An 18,684-nucleotide genomic window follows, 5' to 3' on the forward strand; every position below is an offset into this window, starting at 1 on the left:
AAACCAGCCAGCCCCCTCTTTTCAGTCTAGGTCCTGCTGGAAGGCCAGGCCGGACTGGGCAGGGCCAGCACTGGGGCACAAGGCTTACCATCTTGGTGTAATGGGGGGACTGGCTATGCAGTTATGGGGCAAAGCCACTGTGGTTGGTGCTAGGAGAGGTGAGCCGGAACATGAGAACGGGACAATGAGATCAGAGGCAGTGAAGGTAAATCAGTTTCCACAAGTAAATCCCAGAAAAAGACCAGTGTGTGCTGGAGGTCTGGGAGGTAGGGGCCGAGTGGAGATATTTCTCAATGGGCTGGTGGCATTCCTAGGGCCCCATCAGCCTCAGGTTCGCTGCTCCAGACCCCATAGGGGCCCCCAGAGGAGGCTGTGGACAGGCTGCAGTTTAAAGAGCAATACACATAGAAAGGGATCCAAAGTTGCCACCCACCGGATTTGGAACCCTAAGAAAATCAACCTCTTTCTTCTTCATTAATAAAACAGAATAATCCTTGTTATAGATGGTGCAAGACTGATGTTCATGTAACACACATGCGGAAGCGCACTTTTAGCCATAAATTCACTTTGTGTTATATGGAGGCCTTGAAAGTCCTGGGTTTGAATCCCAGCCTGGTTACTCATTGGCAGTTCTTTGGGCTTCATTCCCATGTGAAAGTAGGTATGAATCTTGCCTCCGGGAGCAGTTAAGAAGATTATAAGAGATCCAACATAATGGAGTATTTAGAAGAGAACCAGCATGAGGACACATCAGTAAATGTCTGTTCACATTATTCTGAAATGTGCTTTTTCACCTCAAATGTATTAGACATTTTCCATATCATTAAATATAGAGTGTCTTCATTTTTTTTTTAATGGCATAGGTTTCCATTATACAGATGCCCCATGATGTGCTGATCTAATCCCTTACTTATAGAAATAAAGTATTTTTCTCAATTCTTTGCTAAGCAGCAATTAATCATACTTTCAGGCATTTGCTAGTTTGTTGTTGTTGTTGTTGTTGTTGTTGCTTGTTTTTTAGGATATATTCCTAAAAGTAGAATGGCTGGCCGAAGGGCATGTGTATTCAAATGTTAACAGATAGTACTAAATCAGAAGGGGTTCAGATTTGGGGGTCCCGAAGTTTATACAATTTTGAATATGTCTTTATAAAAACCAAATTGAATGCAAATTGACTATTAACATAACAAAAGAATTTGCTACGTAGGAATTGCTGGGGCCTTGAATATTCAGGTCCTTGTGAGATTTCTTATGCTGTTTGCCAGAAATGCTGACATATAAATGCTTCTTTTTTTCTTAAGTTTATTTATTTATTGGGGGGTGGGCAGGGTTAGGGGCAGAGGGAGAGGGAGACAGAATCCCAAGCAGGCTCCGAGCTGTCAGCACAGAGCCCATCATGGGGCTCGATCTCACCAACCATGGGATCATGACCTGAACCAAAATCAGGAGTCAGACATTTAACCAACCGAGCCACCCAAGCACGCCAACATATAAATGTTTCTTAATTTGCAATCAGCCTCCCTCTTGAGTTTCCAGGAAGTTCCGGCTCTGGGAGGTGGGGCGGGGGGTCCTGACACATAAGCAGCATTATGGCTGCTGTCTTTACTGCCTTGTTAAAATCTTGTACCAATTTACACTTAGGCCCATTTCTTCACATCCTTGCCAACAGTCTGTGTCATCAGTCATTCTTGTTTTTATGTTGAGATTAATAGCCATGTTATTAATCTTCTCTAATTGGGGAGCTTTATTTTGGCAATATTGAGGGCAGTGTTGTAATCCATGGGCTCTCTGCTGAGTCCTTCTCCCTATCCTGGGATAAGCTCACATATTGGTTGCACAAAGCCGAGGATGCCACAGACTGGGTATCCAGGGGTACCCTGAACTCTCATTGAGCTGAAAATGCTTTCCAGTGTTGCCTGTGGGGACTCTTTGGCAAGAACACCTTGTGTGGAATTTTCAAATTAGACTTAGACTCCTCTAGAAAGACAGCAATCTTTGCTTTGGGCAGAGGATTACTGATTTGTTACATTTTCCCCTGTAACGACTTTTCATTTATTACAGAATCAGACAGACTGAATCACTTTCAAGATATGTACATATATACATACATATATACACACATACATATATACATACATACATACATGTATATATGATTTTTGGGATAACAGCTTTTGGGGCCCGGTGCTACCATAACCCAGATGAATGGCCGAAAAGACCGAATTTGAAATACCAGCTGCTAAAGTGTCGGGGAGTACGTCTCTCCCTCCATACATGCCCTGTCTCTCTTTGCACATACATGCATGTGCCACACCACACCACACACACACACATCAACACACGCATGCACCACACCACACACACGCACAGACACACACACACACACCTCACAGTTCTTGCCACCACTTGAAAATAAGTTGCAGACGTTGTGACATCAGTATTTCCCACCTTTGCTGATCTCTTGAGAAACAAGTGCCTCACGGTTGTTTTGCCCTGACTTGGGCAACATAGCGGACATCTTTCCCTATGCCTACCCGCCACTTGTCGACTTCCTCCCCGAGTCTGTGGCCCATTGCGTTTCGTGGGTCGACGCCGCTTGGTCTGTTTTTGCGGAAAGCGGTTTGCGATCAAATGATGAGGCCGTTCTCATCAACTTTTACTGCAGCATTTGGACAAGTCGCTTAACTTCTCCCTCGATTTCTCCATTTGTAAGACAGGGACAAAAGCACTTGGGACGATTTCCCCCGAGAAAACCCACATGACGGCCTTGCAGGGGAGAAGCTGAACGTTCTCTTCCTGCCTTCGGGTCACCCCCCTGCAGGAGATACACCCACCTCTGCCCTTCCTCACGGACAGCGCCCACCTCTTCCGTGAATCAGGACCCTCACACTCCCGACTTGTCACTAAACGTCTCTACAGACGTCCCTGGATATTATATTGTAAAGCAGATAGCCATCCAGTGGTTCTGGCTTCCCGCTGGAGCAGTATTCCACAGCCTTTGCATCCAGTAAGCGACATTCTGAACAGCAAGCAATATGTCACGAGCTGCTCTGTGCTCTTGAACCTGGAGAACATGCGGCCGTGTGTGTCACGGTCTGGTTGGCCCAGGAGCCCCAGTATATCAAGAACTGCACAGAGGACACCTAAACTGCTTTACCATCTACTGGGGTTCTCAGGGCGGAAGATCCTGCCGCGTTCAAAACAGAGATTCTCTCTTTGCTGGAGTAATTTCTAGAACAGAGATCATGTGTCAGCTTGACTTGCCCAGCATTTTCTATTAATGTATGGATGGGTTTTGCACGTGCTGCTTTTATTTTTATGACAAAATGGTAAATAGATGCCATAGTCTGTCACTAAATTTAGTTTATGAATCTCGAGGATAACAATACTACCAGCTTTAGCCCTAGGAGAGCTTTCTTTCAAACTTTGTATTGAAGTATACCACAGATTCAGAAAAGTACACATGTTTGAAGCACTCCCTTTAGCGAATTTTCTATGAACTCTACACACCCATATAACCAACACCCATTTGGCCGCTCTCCTGATTTCCAGCAGCTTAGATTAGCTTTGCCTGTTTTGTGCCTACACGTGGAATCCAGGGCACGTGGGTGGTTCAGTCAGTTAAGCGACCAACCCTTGATTTCAGCTCAGGTCGCAATCTCACAGTTCGTGAGTTCAAGTTCCCAGTGGGGCTCCGTGCTGCCAGTGCAGAGCCTGCGTGGGATTCTTTCTCTCCCTCTCTCTCTGCCCCTCCCCCACTCATTCTCTCTCCCCGCCCGCAAAGTAAGTAAATATAAAATATATTTATATAATATAAAATATATAATATAAATATAATACAATATAAATATTATATATTAAATATATTTAATTTAATTTAATATTAAATATATAAATCTATATTAAATTTTATATATTTATATATAAATATAATATAAATATAAAGAATATAAAATATAAAATTTATATTTACAAAATATAAAAAAAGATAAATGGAATCAGACAGTATTTACCTTTTTCTATCTGGCTTCTTTAACTTTCTTAAATGAGTTTCACCCACATTACTGGGTATAGTCATAGTTCATTTGCTGTCATTACTATATAACATCACAAATAAGAAATCACCATTTATGTATCTGTTCCACGGCTGGTGGGTATTTAGGTAGTTTTCATATTGGAGATAACGCAAACATCCTCAGACCTGTCGTTTGGTGAGCACCCGCATGAATTCTGCTGAATACGTATTTATGAGTGGAAGTGTCTATGTTGCTTTTTATTTTTAAAAATTTTTTTTAATGTTTATTTATTTTTGAGACAGAGAGAGACAGAGCATGAACAGGGGAGGGGCAGAGAGAGAGGGAGACACAGAATCTGAAGCAGGCTCCAGGCTCTGAGCTGTCAGCACAGAGCCCGACGCGGGGCTCGAACTCATAGACCGTGAGATCATGACCTGAGCTGAAGTCAGACGCTTAACCGACTGAGACACCCAGGCACCCCTCTACGTTGCTTTTTGAAGTATACAGTTCCACGGTTTTTAGTAGAGTCATGAATATGTGTACCCCAACCACAGTCAATTTTAGAACATTTCCCTCACCTCAAAGAGAAACCCCATTCCCTTCGCTATCAACTCTGGACCCTTCCTTCCCCTCAGCCCTAAGCAACCACTGAATCTACTTCCTGTCTCTGTAGATTTGCCTTTCCTCCTCCTCAACATGTCATATGTACGGACTTATACGATATGTGGCTTTCTGTGTCCGGCCTTTTTTGCTTACTATAATATTTTCACCGTTCACCCACGTTGTAGCGGATATCAATACGTTTCCTTTTTATGGCCAAATAATATTCCATTGGGTAGACCGTCCACGTTTCGTGTATCCATTCATCCCGTTGCTGGAACCAATGGGTTGTTTGCATCCTTGGCTATTGTGAATAGTGCTGCTGGGAGCATTTAGGTACAAGTGTTTGTTTGCGTCCCCGTTTTTAATTCTTCCGGGTAGATACTTAGGACTGGAATTGCTGGGTCATCTGCTAATTCTGTGTTTAACTTTTTGGAGAAGCACCCAGCTGGCTTGCACCTTGGCTGCACCATTTTGCATTCCCACCAGCTGTGCACAAGGCCTCCAGGGTCTCCACATGTGGCCATCACTTGTTATTTTGCGTTGTTTGATTCTCGCCTCCCTAGGGTGTGTCACTTTTCGTTCGCATTTCACATGCTTGTGGGCCAAATATCTTCTTTGGAAAAACGTCCATTCAAGTCCTTCACTCATTTTTTTTTTCCGTTGGGTTGTTAGGAGCATTATTTATAATTCACTCATTTGGTCATTCCGTTGAACACCTCTTACATTCCAGGCACTGTGAGGCACTTGGGGATAAAACAGTGAACACGTTCGTTGCCAACAATAAAAGGTCAAGAGAATAAAAGAAAAATCCTCATTTCCTGATTTCTCACCTGAATTCTCAAGTGCAACTCTCCAAGGACACCTTTAGGTGGGGCTTTGTCTCCGGTTTTTCACGGCTCCCACCTGCCTCATTTATGTGTTTTAGGACGCCCAACCCAAGTAGCTGAAGGCCTCACTAAATATTTACGGTAGTTTCTCCTTATCCATGGGGGATATGTTCCAAGACCCGCAGTGGACACCTAAAACCACAGCTAGCACCAAAATATATATACAACGTTTTTTTCCTATGGAGACATACCTATGGTAAGGTTTAATTTATAAGTTAGTCATGTATGAGATTAACAACAATAATAATAAAAGAACAATTATAACAATATACTGTAATAAAAATTACGTGGATGGTCTCTCTCAAAATATCTCCCTGTATTGTACTCACCATTCTTGTGATGATGAGACATGGTAAAATGATGTAAAAGGATGTAAATATGAGACACTACTACTGACCTTCTGACAATATGTCAGAAGGGGGATCCTCTGCTTAGCCATGGGTAACTGCTGATGGTGGGGAGACCATTCGACTTTAGTTCTTTGAGTTGGAAGCCACAGGAACTGCTGGCTCTCCTCCTCTGACTCATTAGCTTCCCACCCAAACGTTAACAATATTAATAACAGAGGCGTCTGGGTGGCTCAGTTGGTTAAGCGTCTGACTTCGGCTCAGATCATGATCTCACTGTCTGTGGGTTCGAGCCCCGCATCGGGCTCTGTGCTGACAGCTTGGAGCCTGGAGCCTGCTGCGGATTCTGTGTCTCCCGCTCTCTCTGCCCCTCCCCCGCTCGCACTCTGTCTCTCTTGGGCTCTCAAAAATAAATAAAAATGTTTAAAATAATAATAATAATAACAAACAAAAGCCACAACTTCTCAAACCAAATCTCTATTGTCTTTTTCAGGTTTAGATGGTGTGTCTGCCACTCTGTTTAAGAACAGAAAAAGAGGGACACCTGGGTGGCTCAGTCGGTTGAGTGTCTGACTTTGGCTCAGATCATGATCTCACTGTCTGTGGGTTCTAGCCCTGCGTTGGGCTCTGTGCTGACAGCTCGGAGCCTGGAGCCTGCTTCGGATTCTGTGTCTCGCTCTTTCTTTGCCCCTCCCCTGCCCATGCTCTGTCTCTCTCTCTCAGAAATAAATAAACATTAAAAAAAAAAAAAAGAACAAAAAAAGAAAGGGGGGCCTGGGTGGCTCAGTCGGTTAAGCGTCCAACTTCGGCTCAGGTCTTGATTTCCTGGCTCTTGAGTTTGAGCCCTGCGTCAGGCTCTGTGCTGACGGCTCAGAGCCTGGAGCCTGCTTCAGATTCTGTCTCTCTCTCTCTCTCTCTCTCTCTGCCCTCCCCACTCATGCTCTGTCTCCTTCTCAAGAATAAATAAACATTAAAAAAAAAAGAAGAAGAAGAACAGAAAAAGACGGAGTGCCTGGGGGTTCATTTAGTTAAGTGTCCTACTCTTGATCTCAGCTCAGGTCTTGATCTCAGGTTTGTGAATTCAAGCCCTGGGTTGGACTCTGCTGGGGTGTGGAGCCTACTTAAAGAAGAAACAATAAAAGAAAAAGAAGTGGCTGCCCCTTTTTGCCCAAGGCCCTTGGGGTGTGTTCGAGGAAGGAGGAGAGTAGAATCAATTGTTTGCGCTTGGAGTTTCGAAAGGTTGGGTGGTTCTTACCTTTATGAGCAAACTGCATTCATACGAGTTTCTAGAATTCTTAAGTCCTCTGGAGGAGCACCTGTTCCCACCTCTGTTCTGCCCTGCTCCCGTCCCAGGTTCCTGAGTTCAATGAGTAAACAGTGGTGGAAAAAAACAAAATGGAGATTAGACAGTCTGGGGGGACACATGCAAAGCCTAAAGAACAGAATTGCCCACCCACTCCTTCCTCCCCGATGTGTGTTCCAGGGGCGGTTTCGCTGACTTACCGGCTGCAGACTCAGCTACTTGGGCTCTGTGCATTTCACTCTCTTTACCTATAGGATGGCAGTTCATGCTTCCCACCTGTACGTATTAGGATTTGCTTAGCATATGTCAGAGAAACCCACTCTCACTGTGGCTTTGAGGAGATGGGAGTTTCTTTTTCTGCGTCCTGTGTGACAGCCACCTTGTGGAGGCTCGGCGGCACAGTACGCCCCCCTGTCAAGGCTCCAGCCTCTTTGTCTCTGCCATTCCCTTCCTGTTGCAGATGGCACTCCAGCTGGTGGGAAAGGAAAAGAGAAGATGCCCCTTTCCTTTAAGGGAAGTTGTACCTAGTACCTCTCTTTAAATCCACACCTTCACCTTTGGGCCAGACCACCTGCAAGGGAAACTTGGGAATGTGGTTTCTATTCCACATGGCCATGGCCAACTAAACTCCCCGAGGGTGGTTTCTTAAGGACAAGGACCTATTGGGGGCCTTTGCACTTATCAGCACTGCTATGAAGATAAAGGATATAACATATGTGACAATTGAAATGGATTTTTCTGGGTTTTTTTTTTTTTTAATTTTTTAATGTTGATTTACTTTTGAGAGAGAGACAGAGTGCAAGTGAGGGAGGGGCAGAGAGAGAGGGAGACACAGAATCTGAAGCAGGCTCCAAGCTCTGAGCTGTCAGCACAGAGTCTGACGCAGGGCTTGAACACACAGACCGTGAGATCATGACCTGAGCTGAAGTCGGCCACTTAACCGGCTGAGCCACCCAGGAGCCCTAGTTTTGGGGGGAATTTTTTGCACATAAACCAACCTGTTGATCTGCCAACTAGAATTTCCAGGAGGCCACTCTCTGGTCTGAAATCTATGGTTGAATGAGTAGAAACCCGGGTTCCGAACCAAGGACAGTGGTCAACTTTGAGGATAAGAGGAAACCTGTTATGTTTTGTTGACAACAAAACCTTTAAAGTGCCTGAGATTTTCCCTTGGCTGCCTCCTGAACCCGATGCTGGGCTGTGGGAGGCTGCCTGCCAGGCCTTCAAGGGCACTGGTTATCCACTGAACCTGAAAACTGTAGGTATATTAGGATGTATCCGTTATAAGCAACAGAAACACAACTCAGACTGGCTTAAGTTTATTTTGGTTTGTTTGCTGATTTATTAGAGTCCACGAATAAGTGAGATCGGGCAATGTTTGTCTTTCTGAGTGTGGCTTATTTCACTTAGCATGATGTCCTCCAGCTTCCTCCTTGTTGCAAATGGAATTTGGCATTCCCTACCCGCCCCCCCCCCCCTTCCGGAAACTGGCTTAAATTTAAAGAGGGAATTTATTGCCCTTTGACAGTGGAAAGTCCAGAGGAAGGCAGACATCACCTGTGGCCGGGCCTAGGGATTCAGAACCTCAAGATGAAGTTTGTTACTGTGCCTCCCTGTCTCTGTCTCTCTCTTCCTACTTAGTAACCCTGTGTTCGTTTTCTTCTTAAGCAAGTTCTCCACATGCTTGTTCTTGCAACTATCACTTTTGGCAAACCCAAAGGAAGAAGGCACACTTGTTTCCCAGTGGGCAAAAATGCATGCCCTCCGCCGCTTGCCTGTGACGTAGGGATTTGGGGCGTGTAATCCCTTTTGAGGGGTGTCATAGTGGCCACTGGGAGCCCGCTCAACAGTATTTTAGGTTGGTCAACCTAGGGATAGTAGGGTGTGGGGCCTCATAGGATTTTATAGCCCTGCTGTCTGGGCTGTTTTCTGCCCCCAGTACACCTGCAGGAACCACTTGGCCTACGTGGCTGGCCACAATCCTTTGATAAGATTAACTGGGTCATTTACATAGTATCCCCTTTCACTTGAGAATAACCACCGATCCAGGCCTCAGACTACTCCTAGGGTGGGGAAGCTGAGGCCTAGAGAGGATAAATCCTGCGTCTTTTCCTGATGCCCCTGAGAACAAGGCTGCAGGTGGTTTGTAATGCTAGGAGGCAGGAGGCAGGAGAAAGAGGCAGGAAGAGAAGCTGGCATAGAGTGTTTTATTCAAGTCACAGCCAAGGCAACAAGGGCTTTACCCACCAGGACCTCTGAGAAGGTACAGATGCCTCCCAGCTCTGTCCAGCTGCAGAACGGGAGAGAACTGAAGTCCCTGAGCAGACAGGATCCCAAGGAACTGTCCCAGTAGCTGAAAGCAGAGATGCTCCGTGGAGGTGACATGGGACACCAAAGGTGACTGTGTCGGTTGCCCACCCAGCCAGCAGCGTACTCGGGAGGAGCCCTCAGACCCCCGATCCCAGCCTAGTGCTCCCTTGCTCCCCACAGAGCTGCAGCGGGTCCCCTCAGCTTCCCAGTCCGCCTGCCTCGTGACCCACCCTCGTGCAAGGTGGCAGCGACTTCCTCTCCCATTTATGGGGAAATCCAGTGTGGCTCCCCTCTATCCTGCATACCTTGTTCTTGCCCCAGACTCTCCCCTACAAGACCCAAGCAGTCAATCAACAAAAGGGACACGTGGTCCTTTTAGCATAGCACCTGCAGCACCGAACTGGCCAACATCGGCCCTCAGGCCCCACACCACACCCTCTCTGATGGGAACAGGGTCTGAGACCTGTTACACTCCCACATTTAACCGACTGAACCACCCAGGCGCTCAGAGTTTTTTTGAGTACAGCTTTAGAGTTGCAGAATAACTGAGCCTTTCTATCGGGTCGGGGATGGGGCAGGGGCGGGCACTTGTGCACGCTGTGAGCAGCCTACCTCCCGGCCGGGTGTGCCAGCCCCTGTTGCCAGAGCGGCCTGGCCTGGCACAGCGGAGCCCATCGCCTCTCTCCCCACAGCTCCGCAGGGGCAGATCGCACCGTCCCCCTGCCCGTCGGAGGCCTCAGCTACATCCAGGGCCTCACAAGACAGCGTCTTATCAACAAGACTGTGGGGCAGTGCCTGGAAGCCATAGCACAGAGGGTCCCCGACCGGGAGGCCTTGGTCGTCCCGCAGGAGAACATCAGGCTGACCTTTGCCCAGCTCAAGGAGGAGGTGGGTCCTGATCTTGAACCCTCGAAGTCAGCAGGTGCTAGCCCCCCAGGCTGCACTGGCTGGGTGGAGCCCTCAGGGCAGCACCTGGCTATGGGGCAGGGTGAGGGGGCTGCCTGAGAACCCCAAGGGATGGCAGGAGAAGGGGACAGGGCTGAGGCAGAAGGGGCCCGAGGTCACCTGCATCACTCACTCCTGGGCTGCTTGTTCACGGTGCACATTCCCAGGCCCCATCCAGGCCCACTGAGGCCTGGGAATCTGCCTGTCCCTTGCTCCCAGGTGGTTCCGGTGACAACCCCCGGGCCAAGGGCTGAGGTGGGAGTCAGGGCCCCTTCCGGCTCGCCCACGTCTCACCCCTTGTGCTCTATTTACACCAGGTGGACAAAGCTGCTTCTGGGCTCCTGAGTATCGGCCTCCGCAAGGGCGACCGGCTGGGCATGTGGGGACCCAACTCCTATGCGTGGGTGCTCATGCAGCTGGCCACCGCTCAGGCAGGCATCATTCTGGTGAGCGGGAACAACTGGGTATGTAGGGGGTGCAGAATTCACGGGGAGTCCCCCAGCTCCTTGGCCCCCAAACCGAACCGGTGCCTGACTGGTTTCAGACCGCGTAGTGCTTTCTTCCGAAGCCCCCCAAGGAGGCCTGGACGGGCAGGGCACTGCCTCTGACGGCATGGTGTTTCTGTGCCTCCCGAGAGTGGAGAGGCAGCGGGAGGGACAGGGTCTGGCTGAGACACTCACTGACATACCCTCACTGTCTCCACTAGGTGTCTGTGAACCCAGCTTACCAGGCTATGGAGTTGGAGTATGCCCTCAAGAAGGTAGAACCCGCTCCTGGGGGAGGGGGCTGGCCAGCCAGCCAACCAGGGGGATGATGGGGGGGGGGGGCGGGGGCGGTCAGAGAGGCCACGCACAGGTGTGCGACACCCAGAGTCTATCCGTCCTCAGGTCTGCAGCGGGGGGAGGAGAGGGTGGTCGGTCAGACCCAAGGCCGGCGTGTGTGTCCCGGGGTCAGCACAGGTGTGTTGGAGGCAATAGGCATGTGAGCTGGCGTGTGTGTGGCACCTGCGTGTGTCGGGGTGGTGGCGTGTGTGTGTGAGAAGGAGTCACTGTTAGTGAGAACTAGCCCGGAGCCCCCGCCTGGAGCTCCCAGCTGACCAGGGGGGCGGGGGGCTCCCCCTCCACAGGTAGGCTGCAAAGCCGTCACATTCCCCAAGCAGTTCAAGACCCAGCAATACTACAACATCCTGAAGCAGATCTGCCCAGAGTTGGAGAAGGCCCAGCCGGGGGCCTTGAAGAGTCAGAGGTGGGGCTTTCCCACACTGCGAAGGGGGCGCGTGGTGTGGCCCCCTGGCCCCCTGATCCCCTCCCACCCCCCAGGGATGAGGCTGGTGTCTCCCTGGGCCTTCCCTCAGCCCCTGATTCTCACTACCCTCCCTCCCCGCAGGCTCCCAGACCTGACCACAGTCATCTCGGTGGACGACCCTCTGCCGGGGACCCTGCTCCTTGATGAGGTGGTGGCAGCTGGAAGCACAGAGCAGCATCTGGCCCGGCTGCGGTACACCCAGCAGTTCCTGTCCTGCCACGACCCCATCAACATCCAGTTCACCTCGGTAGGGCAGCGGTCTCCAGGCCCCAAGCCCCGGCTGGCCTGCTAACCCCTGCCCGCCCCTGTGACCCTTCCCCAAGAATGAGGAGATGACAGAAGAGGCCCAGGGCGCGGACACTCTTCTGGGGCCGGCCCTAGCTGTCCTCTCGGCCCCGGGAAACATCGCCAACTGGCGTCCTTGTCACATGCCCCCCCGCCCCCACCCCGGCCCTCTCTTCCTCAGCACGGAGGCAGGTGCACTGGGCCACGTCAGGCCAGAGCTGACCGATGTGCCTCCTCATTTAGTAGATGAGGAAACTGAGGCCCAGAGAGGGAATCTGCCGCTGGGCCAGAGTTCTCTGAGCCACTTGATGAGTGGCATAAGAACAGAGACCTTATCTTCCACATTTCTGGATCATCACACCCGGCACCGTGCGGGCACATGGTATACCTTTGTGAACACACGTTCAATGAATGGATGGATCAGGGACACTGGTCCCGGTCTCCTGACTCCTGGTCCGGCGCTCTCCCATATGGTGGCCCAGGGTGGGAAGGACATGGGGAGCAGGAGCCAAGCGTCACCTGCTTGTCTTATCAGGGGACGACAGGCAGCCCCAAGGGGGCCACACTCTCCCACTACAACATTGTCAACAACTCCAACATGATAGGGGATCGGCTGAGGCTGCACCTAAAGGTGAGGGGGCTAGCCCAGGCCCTGCAGGGGGTGGGGTTGTTGGGCTCCCCCTGCTGGCTAGTGGAACTGGCTGGGGGTGGGGTTTGGGGGGGCACTTGTGGCTCCGGGGTAGAACCAGTTTTCTGCCTCCATTTCCAGACATCAGAGGAGTTACGGATCATCCTGCCCAGCCCCCTGTACCACTGCCTGGGTTCTGTGGGGGGCACGATGGTGAGCCTAATGTATGGTGCTACCCTCATCCTACCCTGTCCGACCTTTGATGGCAAGAAGGCGCTGGAGGCCATCAGCAAAGAGAGGTGGGCATCAGTGGGTAGCCCCCCAGGGGCCGATGAGACCCTCCGATTCCTCACTCCGGGGCTCTGATCCCTTTCTGAGATGTGTGCCCGCTTCAGCCCAGAGAAATGGAGACAGGGGTAGTGGGGGACTCCCAGGGGAGGACGAGTTCCTGCCTCCAAAGAGCTTCTCCTTCCTGTTTCCCACATATACAGCCTTGGCCCTTTCTGGCGGAGGGGGGGTTCAGGGTGGGGTGGGTAAGAAGAGGGAGCTCCCTTCTACTTCCAAGCCTGATTCTGAGACTCCCCCCACCTTATACAGAGGCACCATCCTGTACGGCACCCCCACAATGTTCGTGGACATTCTGAACCAGCCAGACTTCTCCAGTTACGACATCTCGTCCATGTGTGGAGGTGGGGTAGGGCCAAGGGTAGCCAAGCCAAGATTGACCTGATGAGCTAGATATGTGCCCAATCTCTTATTTAGGAGGCAACAAGACATTGCAGAAAAGCGGGTGGGAGGGAGGCAAATCCCCAGTGTCCTTGGACACCAGCCCAAGGCCAAGTGCCAGGTGTAGGAACAAGTCCAGGGTCAAGGGCAAGAGGGGAATGTTCTGCTCTAGAAGGAGCTGTAGGTGAGGGGGTCCACAGGGCCTGGAGAAGCAGGGAGCTGTGTCAGTCTTCTCTCTGATTCAGGTGTGATTGCTGGGTCCCCCGCACCCCCAGAGCTGATCCGAGCCATCATCGACAAGCTAAACATGAAGGAGCTGGTGGTGAGTGGCAGCTGGGCTGGGGCTGCGGGCAGGGGGCAGGCCAGGCCCGGGGTGAGAACAGACTGGTGTCTGTAGGGATGAGCTCGGGCCAGATCTCCAAGGAAGACCCTCTCGGTTGGCCCTCCTTCCAGAAAGCAGATGTGAGAAAGTGCAGTCTGACCTCATCAGCAGCTGACGAGTCATAGAAACAGGTGACAGGGGAGTAAATATTACACATACATAAATTTATATTTATGGAAATCTGGAAGAGAAGGGCAGCATGGGAGGGTATGCGGCAAAGCACCATTATCCCGCTAGAGTGTCCTGGCAGGCAGGGGGCTGGCGGAGTTGGGGTATGGGCTCAAGACCCTTTCTGGAAGAAAGGAGTAGGGCAAAGATCTGGTATTCGTTTCCAAAGGGCAAGGCCAGGGGAGCAAAGGGAAGGAGGATTCGGGTTCTGGTTCTGAAGGACTTGGGGTCTTGGCAATAGCTTCTCTGAGAGGAGCCGTGGCGGTGGGGCCAGGCGTGACGGAGCTCTCACCGTCAGGGGGAGCTGGGTTCGTGCTGGAGTGCCCGAGTCCCCCTGCCAGGACGTGTCTAGGTGTGAACAGCTCTGTGCATCAGCAGAGGCTGTGGGGAGAGGTGGGGATCAGAGATGGGAAGGTCAGTAGTTTCTCCAGCTGGAGGCAGAGGCCAGTCACCAGGACCGGCTGAGTCAGGACCTGCAGTGAGGCAAGGTTCAGCGTCAGAAGCCCGATAGCCTTGACAAAGCTTGCAGAGAATGGTGGGAGTCCCAGGCAGCGTCATTTTCTCCTCTAGAGGGGAGCCTCAGTCCTCCCCTCCTCTCCCTGCACAAATGGAGAGTATGCATGCCCCTCTGTGGGCACAGAGTATCCTGGGACCCCCCCTCCTCACTTGCTAGAATCTCCGGAGAGGGGAATAGGGGAGCTGCCCACCCGTGCCCCACCTGTTCAATGGCGGCCGGCTTTCTTGGACCTCTTAGTGGGGAACTTGCAGCCGCGGAAGGCATCGGTGTCACGGATATGCTGGCCTTTGAACTTGGCGGGTGAGGCGCAAGTGGCATCAGGGCGGGAAGCCTTGGCTTCCAGCCACCTAGAGAGACAGAGAGTCGCTGGGATTGGGGGAGAGATGGCAGGGGGCGGGGGGGGGGGGTGCGGGGGGAGGGGACAATGAGCCAGGGGGCCAAGATCAACTTATCTCTAGGATAGCCTGGAACTGTCATCTTCATTTTACAAACGCCTAGGGCCCACACCTGTTAGGTAGCAGATCTAGGACATGTGCCCCAGACGTCGTACTGCAGGGCCAGTGTGCCTCCACTCTATCCCATGAGGGCAGGTCACAGCGGGTAGCGTGGGGGTGTTCTCACCTCCGAAGACCCCGGAGCTGGCAGGTGCACTTCCAGGGGTTGTTGGTGAGGGTGAGGGTCTCTAGGCTGTCAAAGGGGAAGTTGGAGGGCAGCTGGTTCAGGCGGTTGTTCTCCAGGTGGATGTGTTTCAGCGTGGTCACACCCAGGAAAGCACCGTCCGAGAACTGGGGAGTGAGGTGGACGTGAGTGAGGACCCCAGCCCCGGTGTCCAGCCTCTCCCAGCTCTAAGGTCCCCCAGCGGTGGCTCCTGAGGCTAAACTGTCTCAGATGACCTAAGCCATACAGCCACCGATTGAGATAGGTGGTGTTATTTCCAAAATGCAGATGGGGGGCGGGTTTGGGCGTGCCTGGGGGGGGGGGGGAGGGCAAGCCTCTTGCCCAGGGTCACACTAGAGAGTAAACAGTAGCTGCAGGACCACACCCAGCTCCTCTTCCCCTGGCATCGCACTCCCTGCACAAACACTGGGCCTGGGGAGGCAGCCAGAGTTTGGCTCCAGCGGCCTGCGTTGGCACACGGTGAAGCTGGTCAGTGTTTGGTGGGATGGGCAGTGGGCCCAGGCTCCCCGCAGCCCCAGGGTCCTGGGACTTCCCCCAGCTCTGTCCTCACTGCTCCCTCACTGCTTGCCAGATGCTATTTGTGGAGCCTCTTTGGTGGAGCCTTTGGCCAGGCTGGACGGCTCCAGAGGAAACATTCTATTGGTGCCCGCATCTTGGCCCAGGCATCACAGTCCTGCCTGGCCGCACCGCCCCCTCCCCCCCCCCGCCCCCGCCCCAGATCAGCCCCTACTGCCCTGCTCTGCGACCCACTAAAAGGCCACTCTGGCACCGGTGGCCCACAGGGAAATCCGACTTCATGTGTGCAGGGGCCGGGGCTGAAGAAGGGCGGGCCGCATCCACCCAGACAAAGTTGGCTGCCATCCAGGTATGATTCTGCCCTCATCTCTGTGGCTCAGGGAGGGGTGCGGAGTTCCCTGGTAACCAGACTGTTCTGATGACGGTCTTCTACACCTTGCCTTGGTCCTTGCCCAAACCTCCTGGCCGAAGCCCCTGTACCAGAGTGATTTTCCAGTCCCACGGAGAGATTCCACCGCCACCCAAGGCAACCCCACCTGGGTATCACGGGGGAGGACGGGCTGAGCAAGGATGCAGCCAGGAGACGGGTCTGGTGACTGCGGTGGGCAAAGGGCAGTCAGTGGTCTGGGGGACAGTGCGGCCCAGCCAGTCTTCCCTGTATGGAGACACCCGGAGTCCTGTGCCAAAGGCTGACAGTGTCATGGGGCTCTTGCCTCTGTCCCTTGGCAGAGCGCATGGGGCCATCCCTGCAACCTGGGGATACCCCTAGTTCCTGGGCCCCCTCCGTTGAAATGAACCTGAGAACGCAGCGGAGTGTGTCTGTGTGTGAACTGGGAGGTGGGGCGGGGTGGGGGGGGGACATTCGCCAGGGCCTCTGGGGGGCATGGAGGAGGTCTTCTTCCTCAGCTACTTGCTTTCCCTTCACCCCCCAGCCCCCCACCCCACTTTTGCACACATGCAATCCCCCCGCCCCCCCCCCCCCCCCCCACCAAGAACAGGGTCTCTTTGTGGGCCTGATTTGCCCAGCTCCTCTGGAAACCTTCTCAATAAACAAACCTTCCTTTATGGGGTGGTAGGCCTGCTGGAGACAGGAAAAAAACAGCAGAGGAGGGATGGAAGGGCCCAACAGGAAGAGGTGGCTCCTGCCCACAGCAGGGGGTTGGGGAGCACTGGATGTGCCTCCCAGGGGCCAACCGAGGGGCCAGGGCAGCCCCAACTCTGTCCGTAAGTAGGAATCCTAGGAGGGCGGTGGCTGAGACTAGGGACAGGGGTGAGGATGTGACAAGATGAGGGACAGAGGTGGCAAAGCTCCTCACCTTGGAGACAGCCAGAGAGACAGAAGCAATTTTAGGGGAGAAGGGACGGTGCCCGGCTGTGGCCCTGGATCCCTGGGCCTCGAGGCAGAAAAGGAGCCCGGGCAGAGCTCCGCAGCTGGCAGCTCACCTTCTCCAGGTTGGTGTTGTCCAGCCAGAGGGTCTCCAGGTATCTGCCGAAAGACTGGAAGGCATTGTCGGGAATGCTTTTCAGGGGGTTGTGGGACAGCTTCAGCTCCTCCACCACCCGCAGCTTGCTGAGGGCGGCTGAGGGGTAGCCGGACAGCTGGTTCCTGTCCAGGTAGAACTTGGCGAGGTTCTCCACGTCGTCCAGAGCGCCGGGCTGCAGCGAAGTGAGCGCATTTTCCGACAGGTAGAGCCAGCGCAGGTCCTTGGCGCCCTGGAAGGCGCCAGCGCGCAGCTCGCGGATCTTGTTGTTGTTGAGCTGCAGGATGAAGAGGTTGACCAGCGGGGAGAGCAGCCCCCGGGGCAGCTCGGTCACCTTGTTGTGGTCCAGGTAGAGGTAGGTGAGCTCCGTCAGGTCGTCGAAGGCGCCGGCGCGCAGCACACGGATGTCGTTGTGGGACAGGTACAGGTAGATGAGCTGCTTGAGGCCTCGGAAGGCGCCGGCGGCCACCTCGCGGATCTGGCAGTGCTGCAGGTGCAGCGACACGAGGTTGGGCATGGCCCGGAACGAGTTGGCGGCCAGCACCGGGAAGTTGTTGCGTTGTAGGTTGAGCAGCTTGGTCTTCTCTGACACCTTGGGGATCTTCTGCAGCCCCACCTTGTCACAGATGACGTGCTGCAGGTCTCCGTGGCAATGGCAGTTCTGGGGGCAGGCGGCCAGCGCCGGCAGCAGGCCGGCCAGGAGGCCGAGGCTGAGCAAGAGCAACGGACGGGCCATGGCCGGACGCCGGGGGGCCGGGGGGCCGGGGGGCAGCGGCGGCGGCGGCGGGGCGCGGGCAGCGGCAAGTCCTGGGCACTCCGGTCTCCCGCCCTATTTATACGGTGGCCCTGACCGCAGCCTGCAGCCGGAGCCAGCTTCTACGTGGAGCATCCAGGCCACCGGGCTTAACTCCCTCCCGCCCAGGGATGCGCCCCCGCCCTCGACGGGGAGGGGCGGGGCCCTGCCCCCAGCTGGCGACCGTGCGAGGTTGGGGGGGGGGCGGGGGCTGGGACCGTGACCCCAGAGCCTCGTCCTGGCCCCTGGCCCCTTTCTCCCTGCTCTCTCAGATCCTGCCTCTCTCCCGACCCTTCCCGCCCACCCCCCCCCCCCGCCCCGCCCCGCCCCGCATCTCCTTTCCCCATCCTTTGGGGGGGTTGGGGGATACGAGTGCATCCAGAGCCCCAAGTTCACACCGGAGAGTGGAGGCGTTCCCGAACGTATTTGTTTGCTCAAGTTTGCGCCTGAAAGCCGCCCCCCCCCCCCCCCAATACACGCTCGGCGCAGAGCCCTGGCCCTGGGGAGGGAGGAAGCGGGGCCGGACAGCCGGACGCGAGTCTCGCCGCGGTCGGCAGGCCGGCCGGCGGCGCTTTAATAGCACTCTTGTGCGGCGCCGGCCGAGCGTGCGAGCCGCGCTGGCGTCGGGCTCCCCCTTCCGGCCGGCCAACCCCAAGGCGACGGGCGCTCCTTCCCCACCCTTGGGGTGTGGTCTCTGTCCCCTCTCGCCCAGTCCCGGGCTTGAGTTTCTGTCCCCTGCACTCCCATCCCGTTTTTCCACTGCTGAAGGCTAACCAGAAATGTGGGAACAGGGG

The 18,684-nt window shown here is 53.7% G+C and overlaps 2 protein-coding genes across 3 annotated transcripts in view; one reads left to right on the forward strand and one right to left on the reverse strand.

Moving 5' to 3' along the window:
* Positions 1–18,684, forward strand: part of ACSF2 (acyl-CoA synthetase family member 2) — a 34,948-nt gene that overhangs the window by 11,547 nt on the left and 4,717 nt on the right. The window contains exons 2-10 of the mRNA XM_053893494.1: positions 10,159–10,354; positions 10,729–10,857; positions 11,118–11,171; positions 11,538–11,656; positions 11,798–11,963; positions 12,537–12,632; positions 12,771–12,928; positions 13,227–13,318; positions 13,601–13,677. Coding sequence (XP_053749469.1) covers positions 10,159–10,354; positions 10,729–10,857; positions 11,118–11,171; positions 11,538–11,656; positions 11,798–11,963; positions 12,537–12,632; positions 12,771–12,928; positions 13,227–13,318; positions 13,601–13,677 — 1,087 coding nt within the window. The remainder of the gene's footprint in view (positions 1–10,158; positions 10,355–10,728; positions 10,858–11,117; positions 11,172–11,537; positions 11,657–11,797; positions 11,964–12,536; positions 12,633–12,770; positions 12,929–13,226; positions 13,319–13,600; positions 13,678–18,684) is intronic.
* CHAD (chondroadherin) lies at positions 13,881–17,897 on the reverse strand. 2 transcript variants are annotated; one of them, XM_019415788.2, is made up of 4 exons: positions 17,060–17,897; positions 15,044–15,207; positions 14,624–14,769; positions 13,881–14,286 (listed from the first exon to the last, which is right to left on the reverse strand). In XM_019415788.2, exons 1-3 carry the CDS (start codon positions 17,831–17,833, stop codon positions 14,628–14,630), a joined length of 1,080 nt encoding a protein of 359 aa, XP_019271333.1. In that variant the 5' UTR covers positions 17,834–17,897; the 3' UTR covers positions 13,881–14,286; positions 14,624–14,627. The 2 variants fall into 2 exon arrangements, with proteins under 2 accessions (XP_019271333.1, XP_019271332.1); XM_019415787.2 differs by having other exon boundaries at positions 13,881–14,378; positions 17,060–17,896.

The sequence above is a fragment of the Panthera pardus genome, unplaced genomic scaffold (genome assembly GCF_024362965.1).
Source record: "Panthera pardus isolate Hobbes unplaced genomic scaffold, ASM2436296v1 HiC_scaffold_3, whole genome shotgun sequence".
NCBI classification, from domain to species: Eukaryota; Metazoa; Chordata; class Mammalia; order Carnivora; family Felidae; genus Panthera; species Panthera pardus.

Bases quoted from the DNA above. Each gene is read 5' to 3' on its own strand.
- CHAD (XM_019415788.2), bottom strand. From the start codon at position 17,833: ATGGCCCGTCCGTTGCTCTTGCTCAGCCTCGGCCTCCTGGCCGGCCTG. The intron at 15,208-17,059 runs GTGAGCTGCCAG...CTCACTCCCCAG, and splicing joins ACAACACCAACCTGGAGAAG to TTCTCGGACGGTGCTTTCCT. The intron at 14,770-15,043 runs GTGAGAACACCC...CTGTCTCTCTAG, and splicing joins CAGCTCCGGGGTCTTCGGAG to GTGGCTGGAAGCCAAGGCTT.